This window comes from Crinia signifera, chromosome 5, assembly GCF_055691185.1.
Source record: "Crinia signifera chromosome 5, ASM5569118v1, whole genome shotgun sequence".
Taxonomy (NCBI): Eukaryota; Metazoa; Chordata; class Amphibia; order Anura; family Myobatrachidae; genus Crinia; species Crinia signifera.
This window is the reverse complement of record NC_139221.1, coordinates 332496299-332510281: the sequence shown is the minus strand read 5'-3', so window position 1 is coordinate 332510281 and position 13983 is coordinate 332496299. Positions and strand designations below refer to the sequence as shown.

The following is a 13983-nucleotide window of genomic DNA, read 5'->3' as shown; positions in this document are numbered from 1 at the left end:
CAAATCCCTACCTCCACCCGCCCCGGGACCCACAGTACCCTGTCCCACTCCCCCATTGCAGGTTTCTCTCCCTGCACGGTACCACCAGGGTACGCGCCATTATCCGGCCCGCCCACCTCTGCGTCGGCGCCGGCTCCCCCTCCCTTTTCTCCCCCGGGCTCTCTACCTTACCGCCCGTCGCCGTCCTTACAGGTTCCCCCACAGGTTCCCCGGCTGGCATGCGGCTGCCGCGTGGGTCCGGCGCTCCTGTACAGCGGGCAGCGCGGGCCATGACGCATCGGGCGGCACTTCCGCCCACGCGTTAAGCCCGATCCGGCGTACCCGGGACGAGCTCTCCCCCCCCCCCCCCCCCGTAACCCCATACCCCCCGCAGTCTGCCCTTCTCCCACCCTGTTCCAGGGCAGGAGGGCGCTGGGTCCAGGGCCGCCATGCAAGATGGCGCCCCCCAGCGCTGGGTGCATGGTCACCCGCGGGCCCCCCGCAACAGGCCCCGCCCTCACCCCTATCACCCCGCCCATCAAATAAGGGTCCTTATTCCACCCTCTACTGGGACTGGAACTGGTTTCCAGGCCAGCCACCCAGCACCCCCTCCCCCCCATGTGGGACTTCCTGCTGTACAGGCCCCTCCCGGGCCTGGGATCGGGTACCCCTACCCGTTCTTCCCACAAGGGGACCACTTACGTCACCTGCCCTCCCCCTGCACGGCAGGGTTATGGGCGCAAGTGACTGTTGCCACCACCGCCCACGGAGTTCAGGGGGGCCGGACTTTGTGACCCCGCACCCTGGCCCCCTGCCGGGCAACCGTGGTGCCTGCCCCCGCTCCACACCAGTTCCCAGCGGTCTCGGGCGGGATACCCCTGGATTGTTCCGGCCGGCGTCCACCCAGTCTCAGTGCCCGCCATATTTGACACATCCTCGGGCCTTCCCTGGCCCAGGGATACGGGCAAGGGTACTGGTCCCACCCCAGCGTGTCCACCTAGCAGCCTTACCCCTCCCAGCAGCATACTGTGGCCAGGACACCTCTTTCGCCCGTCCCATTTCCCGCGCTTACCCACTCCCCACTACGATTGTCCCCATCCCACCTGGTCATTCAATTCCCATCTGTGTACCACGCTATAAAAAGGGCAGGGTTGGCCACCGTTGCCCTTGCCACCATGGGCGACTGTCAACCGACCACCGATGGTGCATAACCATGCAAGGGATGACAGTCGATGGGTTACATATCGATGGTCGTCCATTGCCTACGTGGACAGAATACAGAGCGGGGCTTCTCGGGTGCTGGGACGGAGCTTCGCTCAGCAGCCAAGGCAAAGGGAGGTACAAAAACTATTATTTTATGCTTGACATCGATGGGGGGGAAGCCATCTGGCTCTTACACATCGGTGTCAACACTAGTTGACATCGGCCATAAACCATCCATGTTTTCCAAACTTCAATGACCATCCATGTTTAGGCCCCACCAGGCCTTGGCAACATCCAATATATTGGGGACAGCCCTTTCGGCCGTCCTATACCGCTGTCCTGGAAGTAGCTCAGATGGAGAGTGCATTAGCTTAGCAGGCCAGGTAGCGGGGCCGTTGCTTGCATTTTCGATATGGTTCTTGCTTGGGCCTCAGGGCCAGTGGGTTCCTCCCCTTGTTGTAAGTGTATGGTGTTGTTGGCCAGCTGCGCCACGCATACATTACCGTGGCAACACCCCCCCCCCATTAACCGCGCGCAACCCCGGTTTGTGCGGGCCTTGTTCGTTACTTTAGCGGATGGTCAGGGTTAACATTTTTCTTTTGTTTTCTCCGAGGTGTTCCCCTGGATCCAGTGGAGTCTTCTGGATCCCTGCCGTCAGCCGGGTTGGATGCAGTCCTGACGCCCCCCACCACGTGATGTCAAGAGATAAACTGGTTTCCGTACAGGCTTCCCTCACGCATCGGCCGGCGGGAAGCGGAATTCCTCCCCTAGGTATTCAGACAGTACCAGCTTTTCGAAAAGGCCCTGGATATTATCCTGGGTTTTTTGGTGCTGATCCACTTTTGGCGTCGCCGCCGCAGGCCTTGCGGCGGCTGCAATATTTAGTGCTGAAATTGCCTGTGCGGGCAGCTACCTGCGCAGCGGCCAGCAGGCTTCCTGACTCTTCCGTTCAGGCAATGGGGACGATGGAAGTCCGCTGCAATTAGGATTTATATAAGGTAGATAAGATTTGGATGTAGTGCGCCTGTGGCGCTGACCCAAAAACGCTGTTTACTCGCTGGTTTTGGAACAGCTAGTGTTCCGGAATCAGGGGTGTGAAGGACTTTCTTGCATTTTTTACCTCCGTGGGTCCTTATTAATTTCAATTCGGCCCACCTCCCCCTTCCGGGACACACGAGAGGTTTTTATCAAGTTTTCGACTTCACTTGGGTCCATTGTACTAACTTACCTTGCCGTACTAATCAATGCAATGTTTAATTTCTAACGGTTAGGAACATTTTCTTTCAGGAACTTTTTCTTTCAGCCTCCCCTTCAATTAGGTTAGGGGGTTTTGTTGAGGTATAGTTCAGATTTAGTTTAGGATAGCGGACACTTAGGTAGGGCTTCGTGGGTGGCATGCGGCGGCTCTTAGAGCTCATCTAGTTAATCTCTTAAGAGCCTGGCGGTGGCGGTAGGGCGTCACGGTCCAGCGGTCACTTGTGGCATGAGAGGGCGCTGGGAGGCACTACCCCCGGGAAAGACGGCGGGGTGTCCTGCCTTTGCGGGGGGGCGCTGTGGGCACTTCGTCAGCGGAGTGTCCACACCAGCCAGAGAAGGGGTGGTGAGACTTCCCAGCGTTAGGTTGTGCCTTAGTCGGATGGGGCCGTCTCAGTCGTCCCCATGTTAATATCAGTCAGTTGGGGCGTTTAAGTCGCCGCCATTTTTGATGTGACTAGAGCTGGGCAGCCGTGACGCCTTATTGCCAGCCCTTTACGAAGAAGGGTCATACCACTTAATAAATATCCTATGACCTTTAAATCTAATTGCTTTGGTGTCCGTGTCTTTATTGTGTCAGCGTGAGTTTATTCTTTAGTTAAGCTAGCTTAAAGTGAATGTTAAGGTTCAAGCCAAATAAATGTATAGACGCCTTAGATAAAGCGAGGGCTGCCTAAGCCAGAGCGTACTTAAGAGGCTTACATTTTTTGGGTTGGCAGGAAAGAGTTAATGACTGCTAGTGGGCTAAAGTTAGTTTCAGTTTTGTGGTCAGACTATGGGAGAGCTTAGGGGCGTGAGCTTAGGAGAGGGGTATATAGGCAGGTCCTTACAGGAAATACTTCCTCTTGCAAAAGTTTCTTCAGCCCCACCCACCCTCCCTTGCCTTTGGCATTTCAATTTTATAGTCAATTCATTGGTACATTTACCATTAGCAGAACTGGGGCGGTAGGGCGTCACGGTCCAGCGGTCACTTGTGGCATGAGAGGGCGCTGGGAGGCACTACCCCCGGGAAAGACGGCGGGGTGTCCTGCCTTTGCGGGGGGGCGCTGTGGGCACTTCGTCAGCGGAGTGTCCACACCAGCCAGAGAAGGGGTGGTGAGACTTCCCAGCGTTAGGTTGTGCCTTAGTCGGATGGGGCCGTCTCAGTCGTCCCCATGTTAATATCAGTCAGTTGGGGCGTTTAAGTCGCCGCCATTTTTGATGTGACTAGAGCTGGGCAGCCGTGACGCCTTATTGCCAGCCCTTTACGAAGAAGGGTCATACCACTTAATAAATATCCTATGACCTTTAAATCTAATTGCTTTGGTGTCCGTGTCTTTATTGTGTCAGCGTGAGTTTATTCTTTAGTTAAGCTAGCTTAAAGTGAATGTTAAGGTTCAAGCCAAATAAATGTATAGACGCCTTATAGTGACAGAGATATGTCTTCCATCTTGTGCGTAACTATAGTGACAGAGGCATGCCCGCCATCTTGTGCGTAACTATAGTGACAGAGGCATGCCCGCCATCTTGTGCGTGACTATAGGGACAGAGGCATACCCACCATCTTTTGTGTAACTATAGTGACAGAGATATGTCCTCCATCTTGTGCGTAACTATAGTGACAGAGGCATGCCCGCCATCTTGTGCGTAACTATAGTGACAGAGGCATGCCCGCCATCTTTTGTGTAACTATAGTGACAGAGATATGTCCTCCATCTTGTGCGTAACTATAGTGACAGAGGCATGCCCGCCATCTTGTGCGTAACTATAGTGACAGAGGCATGCCCGCCATCTTGTGCGTAACTATAGTGACAGAGGCCCACCATCGTGTGTATAACTATAGTGACAGAGGCATGCCCACCATCGTGTGCATAACTATAGTGACAGAGGCATGCCCACCATCGTGGGTGTAACTATAGGGACAGAGGCATGCCCACCATCTTGTGTGTAATTATAGTGACAGAGATATGCCCACCATCTTGTGTGTAACTATAGGGACAGAGGCATGCCCACCATGTTGTGTGTAACTATAGGGACAGAGGCATGCCCACCATCTTGTGTGTAACTATAGAGACAGAGGCATGCCCCCCATCTTGTGCGTAACTATAGTGACAGAGACATGCCCACCATATTGTGCGTAACTATAGGGACAGAGGCATGCCCACCATATTGTGCGTAACTATAGAGACAGAGGCATGCCCACCATCTTGTGCGTGACTATAGGGACAGAGGCATGCCCACCATCTTGTGCGTAACTATAGGGACAAAGGCATGCCCACCATCTTGTGCGTAACTATAGGGACAGAGGCATGCCCACCATCTTGTGCGTAACTATAGGGACAGAGGCATGCCCACCATCTTGTGCGTAACTATAGGGACAGAGGCATGCCCAGCATCTTGTGCGTAACTATAGTGACAGAGGCATGCCCACCATCTTGTGTGTAACTATAGGGACAGAGGCATGCCCACCATCTTTTGTGTAACTATAGGAACAGAGGCATGCCCACCATCTTGTGTGTAACTATAGTGACAGAGGCATGCCCACCATCTTGTGTGTAACTATAGGGACAGAGGCATGCCCACCATCTTGTGTGTAACTATAGGGACAGAGGCATGCCCACCATCTTGTGTGTAACTATAGTGACAGAGATATGCCCACCATCTTGTGTGTAACTATAGTGACAGAGGCATGCCCACCATCTTGTGTGTAACTATAGTGGCAGAGATATGTCCACCATCTTATGTGTAACTATAGTGACAGAGATATGTCCTCCATCTTGTGTGTAACTATAGTGACAGAGGCATGCCCATCATCTTGTGCGTAACTATAGTGACAGAGGCATGCCCGCCATCTTGTGAGTAACTATAGTGACAGAGGCCCACCATCATGTGCATAACTATAGTGACAGAGGCTTGCCCACCATCGTGTGTGTAACTATAGGGACAGAGGCATGCCCACCATCGTGTGTGTAACTATAGGGACAGAGGCATGCCCACCATCTTGTGTGTAACTATAGTGACAGAGGCATGCCCACCATCTTGTGTATAACTATAGGGACAGAGGCATGCCCACCATCTTGTGCGTGACAATAGGGACAGAGGCATGCCCACCATCTTGTGTGTAACTATAGGGACAGAGGCATGCCCGCCATCTTGTGCGTAACTATAGGGACAGAGGCATGCCCGCCATCTTGTGTGTAACTATAGTGACAGAGGCATGCCCACCATCTTGTGCGTAACTATAGGTACAGAGGCATGCCCACCATCTTGTGCGTAACTATAGTGACAGAGGCATGCCCACCATCTTGTGTGTAACTATAGTTACAGAGGCATGCCCACCATCTTGTGTGTAACTATAGTTACAGAGGCATGCCCACCATCTTGTGTGTAACTATAGTGACAGAGGCATGCCCACCATCTTGTGAGTGACTATAGGGACAGAGGCATGCCCACCATCTTGTGTGTAACTATAGTGACAGAGGCATGCCCACCATCTTGTGCGTAACTATAGGGACAGAGGCATGCCCACCATCTTGTGCGTGACTATAGGGACAGAGGCATGCCCACCATCTTGTGTGTAACTATAGGGACAGAGGCATGCCCACCATCTTGTGTGTAACTATAGTGACAGAGGCATGCCCACCATCTTGTGCGTGACTATAGGAACAGAGGCATGCCCGCCATCGTGTGCGTTACTATAGGGACAGAGGCATGCCCACCATCGTGTGTGTAACTATAGGGACAGAGGCATGCCCACCAACGTGTGTGTAACTATAGGGACAGAGGCATGCCCACCATCTTGTGCGTGACTATAGGGACAGAGGCATGCCCACCATCTTGTGTGTAACTATAGGGACAGAGGCATGCCCACCATCTTGTGCGTAACTATAGGGACAGAGGCATGCCCACCATCTTGTGAGTGACTATAGGGACAGAGGCATGCCCACCATCTTGTGCGTGACTATAGGAACAGAGGCATGCCCACCATCTTGTGCGTGACTATAGGAACAGAGGCATGCCCGCCATCGTGTGTGTGACTATAGGGACAGAGGCATGCCCGCCATCGTGTGTGTAACTATAGGGACAGAGGCATGCCCACCATCGTGTGTGTAACTATAGGGACAGAGGCATGCCCACCATCTTGTGCGTGACTATAGGGACAGAGGCATGCCCACCATCTTGTGCGTGACTATAGGGACAGAGGCATGCCCACCATCTTGTGCGTAACTATAGGGACAGAAGCATGCCCACCATCTTGTGCGTGACTTTAGGAACAGAGGCATGCCCGCCATCGTGTGCGTAACTATAGGGACAGAGGCATGCCCGCCATCGTGTGTGTAACTATAGGGACAGAGGCATGCCCACCATCGTGTGTGTAACTATAGGGACAGAGGCATGCCCACCATCTTGTGTGTAACTATAGTGACAGAGGCATGCCCACCATCTTGTGTGTGACTATAGGGACAGAGGCATGCCCGCCATCTTGTGTGTAACTATAGGGACAGAGGCATGCCCACAATCTTGTGTGTAACTATAGGGACAGAGGCATGCCCACCATCTTGTGTGTAACTATAGGGACAGAGGCATGCCCACCATCTTGTGTGTAACTATAGGGACAGAGGCATGCCCACCATCTTGTGCGTAACTATAGGGACAGAGGCATGCCCACCATCTTGTGCGTAACTATAGGGACAGAGGCATGCCCACCATCTTGTGGGTAACTATAGGGACAGAGGCATGCCCACCATCTTGTGTGTAACTATAGGGACAGAGGCATGCCCACCATCTTATGCGTAACTATAGTGACAGAGGCATGCCCACCATCTTGTGTGTAACTATAGGGACAGAGGCATGCCCACCATCTTGTGCGTGACTATAGGGACAGAGGCATGCCCACCATCTTGTGTGTAACTATAGGGACAGAGGCATGCCCGCCATCTTGTGTGTAACTATAGGGACAGAGGCATGCCCGCCATCTTGTGCGTGACTATAGGGACAGAGGCATGCCCGCCATCTTGTGTGTAACTATAGGGGCAGAGGCATGCCCGCCATCTTGTGTGTAACTATAGGGACAGAGGCATGCCCGCCATCTTGTGCGTAACTATAGGGACAGAGGCATGCCCACCATCTTGTGTGTAACTATAGGGACAGGGGCATGCCCGCCATCTTGTGTGTAACTATAGGGACAGAGGCATGCCCGCCATCTTGTGCGTGACTATAGGGACAGAGGCATGCCCACAATCTTGTGTGTAACTATAGGGACAGAGGCATGCCCACCATCTTGTGTGTAACTATAGGGACAGAGGCATGCCCACCATCTTGTGTGTAACTATAGTGACAGAGGCATGCCCACCATCTTGTGTGTAACTATAGGGACAGAGGCATGCCCACCATCTTATGTGTAACTATAGTGACAGAGGCATGCCCATCATCTTGTGTGTAACTATAGTGACAGAGGCATGCCCGCCATCTTGTGCGTAACTATAGGGACAGAGGCATGCCCACCATCTTGTGTGTAACTATAGTGACAGAGGCATGCCCACCATCTTGTGTGTAACTATATGGACAGAGGCATGCCCACCATCTTGTGCGTAACTATAGGGACAGAGGCATGCCCACCATTTTGTGCGTAACTATAGGGACAGAGGCATGCCCGCCATCTTGTGCGTAACTATAGGGACAGAGGCATGCCCACCATGTAAGTACTGTAACTACATATTTAAATATAGAGCTTACTTAATACAGTAGGATGCAACCTAAATCCTCCAAAGTGGAACTACAAGGACCAGCACTCCCTTCAGCTACTGACCTCACCCACGTATTTTAAATTAAAGAATGCAAGTTGCTCAATCAAAGTATTGGTTCACACGAGTAATTCACCGTGACCGGAGCTCTCCGTGGCTATGTCTGATTCACAAGCCGAACTTCAGTGTTTTTACATCGAGGGTTGGATTGTGAGTTATACATAGACACTGCTGCATTCCTTGCACTTGTGTCTTATGCTAATGTTGTGGTCACTCGTGGTGGACTTTCACACCCTGAAACCCCCTATTGCACTATCTTGAGACAATGCCTTGTCATCTCTGTGCACCATAGAAGCTCCATAAGTTGTATCAGTATCTTGTATGGCCTCCTGGGCGAGCAGCTGTGCATTATGGGAAGCAGATGCTTTTAGCAACGTGTCAACTTCAGCTTTTCCACCTAATTGTTACCTCCCAGGAATACCCATTAAAATTCAGGGATCCATCATCAGTGCTGAGAGTAGACAAGAGGGACCATAGAGCAACGACACAGTGTCATCCTCCTATTGGTCAGTGGTAGGACCACCCTTAGCAGAGGCATCCGTACATGACAAGTGGCTTATTGTGTATTTACAAATGTGTGTGACTAAATCTTCTGCAAGTTAATAATAATATATATATATACACTGTATAATGCAGGGGATTGCTGGATTGTTGCAATGTGCTAGGGAGGATTTGGGTGTCTCTTTGGTGGTGGCAGCAGTTTGCACACCCACTGTATAATGAGGCGAATCAGTGGCAAGTGGTTGATGGCAGTGGTTGGACATTCCAGGAGGTTTTGGAGTGGACTTGCTCAGATTGCTCTGGGATGGGTGACCAGCCCCTATTCCAAGGCAGTGGACAATTAGTTTGTGATTGCCTGGCAGAGCGAGGTCATGCAGTCACAGATATTGGTGGCAGCGGTGGGATAGTCACAGTAGGCTGCCCAGACACCAATTTAGAGAATTCAAGTTACTGCATACAGGATGCATGGTCTCAAGATACCAGAGTTGCATAACTGCTGGAACTTGAAGACTGGGCAAACAAGAATAAGTGGATGAAAATCATCCAGGGGCGGATTGGTCTGCCGGGATACCGGGTAATTTCCCAGTGGGCCGGTACTGATTTGTCCACTTTTTCCCTATCTGGGGTGCCGCTTTCCCCTAGCTGGGCCATGGGCCTCGGACCGCGCTACCACAGCGGTTAGTGCCCATGGCCACAGCCACCAACTCCAGGCTGCCCATTGCCCACAGTCAATATGGCCGTTGGTTGCTTTTGGGTGTTACTACGGCTGCTTTCGGGTGACGTCACCGGGGACTGGGCGATTTCAGCATGTGTGGCCGCAAGCAGCGTGGCACCGGGCGAAGGTTGTTAAATGATTCCCCTCCCCCAAGTTGGGAGCCAGGTCCTGACTCATTAGCGTTTGCAAAGCTGGCTCACCGTTACCTTCCCCCCCGCTCATTACCGTTACACACACCCCCCCCCCCCCCCCCCTGTTTAATACCGTTACCTTCCCTCCCCCCTGTGGGCTGCTTGCGGATTCTTCCCGGGCTGGATTTTGTTGCCAATCCGCCCCTGTAATCATCTATAGGTGGCACGATGAGTGGGCACCACTGACATAGGTTCTCAGAGAACCATCAGCTGCTGGACCCATACATGATATTGATGGACATTTACAAGTTTCTGAAAGGACTTGTAAAGTCCATGATTTGCCTGAGTTTATTATAGGTAAATTTCCATCAATTCCAGACTGATGAATATCCATGTTGGGTTTCAGGGAACAAAAACATCCACTGTTACAAACAGATAAAAAAAATATATTCATTTTTAAATATTAGTAACTGTGTTTAAGGCCCTGAACCCAGCATCGATTTTCATTAAGTTAAATAAACACCCTAGTGCCCAATGTGCTTGGGGAAGAACTGTAGGCCTATTATAGAGGCCCCTGGGGATTGTAGTGATGACATGACACAGATACTTTGTCATTTTGTCAATGTGCAAGGGAACTTTGATGTGGTAATAGCACCAAGGTCCAAAGCTGCATCTTACATTGCATGAAGGCTACATCAAAAGAAATATGTATTCACATTACATCATTGGGAGTGGCTGGCCTCGACAAGGCAGGGCATGTCCATCACTGGGAGTGGCTGTTACATCATTGGGAGTGGCCATACTCCTCATGGCAGTGCATGCCCACTGTTAGAAGTGGCTGTTACACCTTTGGGATTGGCCTTTATACTTATGGGAGTGGCTATCCTCCCCCTGGCAGCACGTGTCCACCACTGGGATTGGTTGTCTTCCCCATGGCAGTGCATGTCCAAAGTTAGGAGTGGCTGTTAAACCAATGGGAGTGGCTGTTACACCATTGGTAGTGGCTGTTACACCAATGGGAGTGGCTGTTACACCGATGGGAGTGGCTGTTACACCGATGGGAGTGGCTGTCCTCCCCATGGCAGTGCTTGTACATTGACATCGTAGAATAGTTCCAATACTTCATGTTTTTTTCTAGCAACTGATCCTCGATCCAAATGACATTAACAGACAGATATCCAGAAGGAGAGGTCTTTCTCCAAATGATGGGGAACATTGTGGTGACGTCCGTTCCTACCATAAATGATGTTGCCTTACTGATACTATATAAACCTCCTGAGCCTCCAGTAATGGCAGAGTTTGTGAAACGTTGGCCTCCTATAATCTGGCTTGGATGGGAGATGATTATCTAGAATAGATTATCTGCTCTGTTCATCTGCTGAGGATCTGATCACCATCAGAAGTTATAGTAGAGATATGTCAGCGTGGTGGTTCAGATCGCCAGGGACCCCATTACCCAGCACATTCCCCCTCTTCATACGTGCTGATAGCTGCAGATAGCTGGTCCCTGCAATTATTACCCCTTCCCCCAGCTTTATTGTAACACGTTACCTTGGCCAATCTGACGGCAGTCTCTGGAATATGGATCCTGGGAAAGGCGTACAGCGCTCCGTGGATGGGGTTACAGCGGAATCCAGGGGCCCGATTCAGTATCTCCTCTGTCAGCTGAGCCTTCGCTGCCAGGTTATTCAGCAAGGTCCGCTTCTCCTGGGGAGTAACACGGAGACGTTAGCCTGGGATACAGTACGCTTCCCCTGGGAGACTTAGAGGCTCATAAAGACTGGGCCTGCGCAAAGTACTGATAATTGGAACTTTGCACATCCCATCACAATTGTGGCCCCTACATTTTGTAAAAATACTGTACATCATAAACAGCATTATCCATAATGGTCTACCCAAAAAGGTGTGATTTTGGCATAAAGCTAAAGTCATGTATGTGCACAGTGGACTTTTGCAGGATCCCCACTAATTCAATCAGTCCAATATAAAATTAACTGCAAAAATGGGGTTCGGGGGAGGGGGAGGTAATAATCCGCACACTAATAATTCAGACCCTTGTGATTTTTTCGGGTCTATGAGGACCGCCTTTTCATAAGTATTGTTTGTGGCGGGGGTGCTATCCGGGCAAAAATGGGTACAGTACAATCGAAGAAGAAAAAAAAAGAATTTGCACTATGGATGCACACCTAGAAAGATAATTTTATTTTTAAAAGATTTGGTACTTTATTAAACTCATTTTTAAGAAATAAGGGGGAGTTAATCCGTGTTCGTTGAATTTATAAATCCACGGATAATCCCACCTTATTGGTTGTGAAATTGATAAGAATTAAAAAAAATTTGGACACACATGGACGAACAAACATGTAATGTGTTTGGCCAAATGGCACTTTTTAAAGAATAGAAAGTGTGCATATAGATTTAAAAAATAGGCCTTAAATTCTATGTAGTTGTTTTTAGTTAATACGCTGTCAAATAAACTCTGTAATTTTCAACAGTCTCTGAGTGATACAATTTTTCAAATAAACATCAACCTGTCTGAAGTTGTGTCTGTTGTATTACTCATGAATCTTCCTTCTAGTTTTATTGTTACCATTTATTTCGTAACATTTTATGTAGAGTAATACAGTTCTTATGCAGGGTCTTTTATAATACTCTGCTGACCTCTGCTGGTTAGTCAACCCAATTGCAGTTATGTTCAACACAAATGCAGTTATATACTGTTTTACATATGACCGTTGCTACCCTCAAATAGGGTTTGTGGTTATGTGATTTTATTATTGGTCTGCTGTACAGCAGTATCCGGCCAGGTGGTTTTATCTCGTTTATCTTTGACACATTTCCGGAAATTCAGCTAAAGGTTTCAATGCTGCTTTAAGATCTTGACATATACTGGATTATTTAACAGTTGCCGTATTTAATTTCTTACGGAAGACAGCATATTAGTGGGCATGTTCTCTCACAGCATGCCAGACCAGAGTGCTATGGTTAGCACATAGATCCTGTGTATTCCTCTTGCTGTGTGTTAATGGTCTGCTGACCTTTTTAAACAGTATATTATCTGCACAAATTTTTATTATTTAATGCAGCCTGCTTATTGGCCTTCCAATAGGGATGATGGCTCTATATAATCCCTACATTCAGGGTAAGAGACCGCTATCAGGGTACCATTGCCCGGTGAGCAATTTCTTATGACTCCACCTATATTTTACAGTGCATAATTGGGTGGTGTTGTCACTTGCATACTCTCTCACAGTATGCAGTTAATACTCCCAGATGTTGGCTGTTATCACAGTGTATAATTGAGTTATATTATCAATTGCGTATTCTCTCACAATGTGCAATTAATACTCATTGATGCTGGTTGTTATCTACCCTTTTGGGTTCAGCATTTAATTCTGATCCCTTTTATTTGTATATCCGGGTAGAGAAAAGTTACTATCTCACATTAATAGTGATTTGCTGACCTCTTGTGGTTGGTAAGCAAAATTACACCTCTTGGTGTTTTAACCAGTAACTATAACAGCCTTGATCCCAATTATTATTAAATTGCATAGGTTTTGGAGTTTTTCAGTAAGGGATTACCTCTTCCCTTAAAGGGGAGATAAGGCAAGCCCTTCACTAGGCAACCTGGTCCCCAGAGTTTAGGCGCATGAACTATGACAATTATTTTGATTACTATCACATTTGTTTACAATAACATTGCTAACATAGATAGACAAGGGCCTATTGTCATTATGTCGACACGTGTTTCACAACATGCTTTCTCAAGACACAAAGGTCTTGAGAAAGCATGTTGTGAAACACGTGTCAACATAATGACAATAGGCCCTTGTCTATATATGTTAGCAATGTTATTGTAAACAAATGTGATAGTAATCAAAATTATTGTCATAGTTCATGCGCCTAAACTCTGGGGACCAGGTTGCCTAGTGAAGGGCTTGCCTTCTCTCCCCTTTAAGGGAAGAGGTAATCCCTTACTGAAAAACTCCAAAACCTATGCAATTTAATAATAATTGGGATCAAGGCTGTTATAGTTACTGGTTAAAACACCAAGAGGTGTAATTTTGCTTACCAACCACAAGAGGTCAGCAAATCACTATTAATGTGAGATAGTAACTTTTCTCTACCCGGATATACTGTACAAATAAAAGGGATCAGAATTAAATGCTGAACCCAAAAGGGTAGATAACAACCAGCATCAATGAGTATTAATTGCACATTGTGAGAGAATACGCAATTGATAATATAACTCAATTATACACTGTGATAACAGCCAACATCTGGGAGTATTAACTGCATACTGTGAGAGAGTATGCAAGTGACAACACCACCCAATTATGCACTGTAAAATATAGGTGGAGTCATAAGAAATTGCTCACCGGGCAATGGTACCCTGATAGCGGTCTCTTACCCTGAA

The 13983-nt window shown here is 48.9% G+C and overlaps 1 protein-coding gene across 2 annotated transcripts in view; it reads right to left on the bottom strand.

Annotated features, from left to right (window-relative positions):
- LOC146005651 (alanine aminotransferase 2-like) overlaps positions 1-13983 on the bottom strand; it is a 149221-nt gene that overhangs the window by 14631 nt on the left and 120607 nt on the right. For both annotated transcript variants that reach the window (XM_083145042.1, XM_083145043.1), the window contains one exon: positions 11118-11273. In XM_083145042.1, the coding sequence (XP_083001168.1) occupies positions 11118-11273 (156 nt within the window). The remainder of the gene's footprint in view (positions 1-11117; positions 11274-13983) is intronic.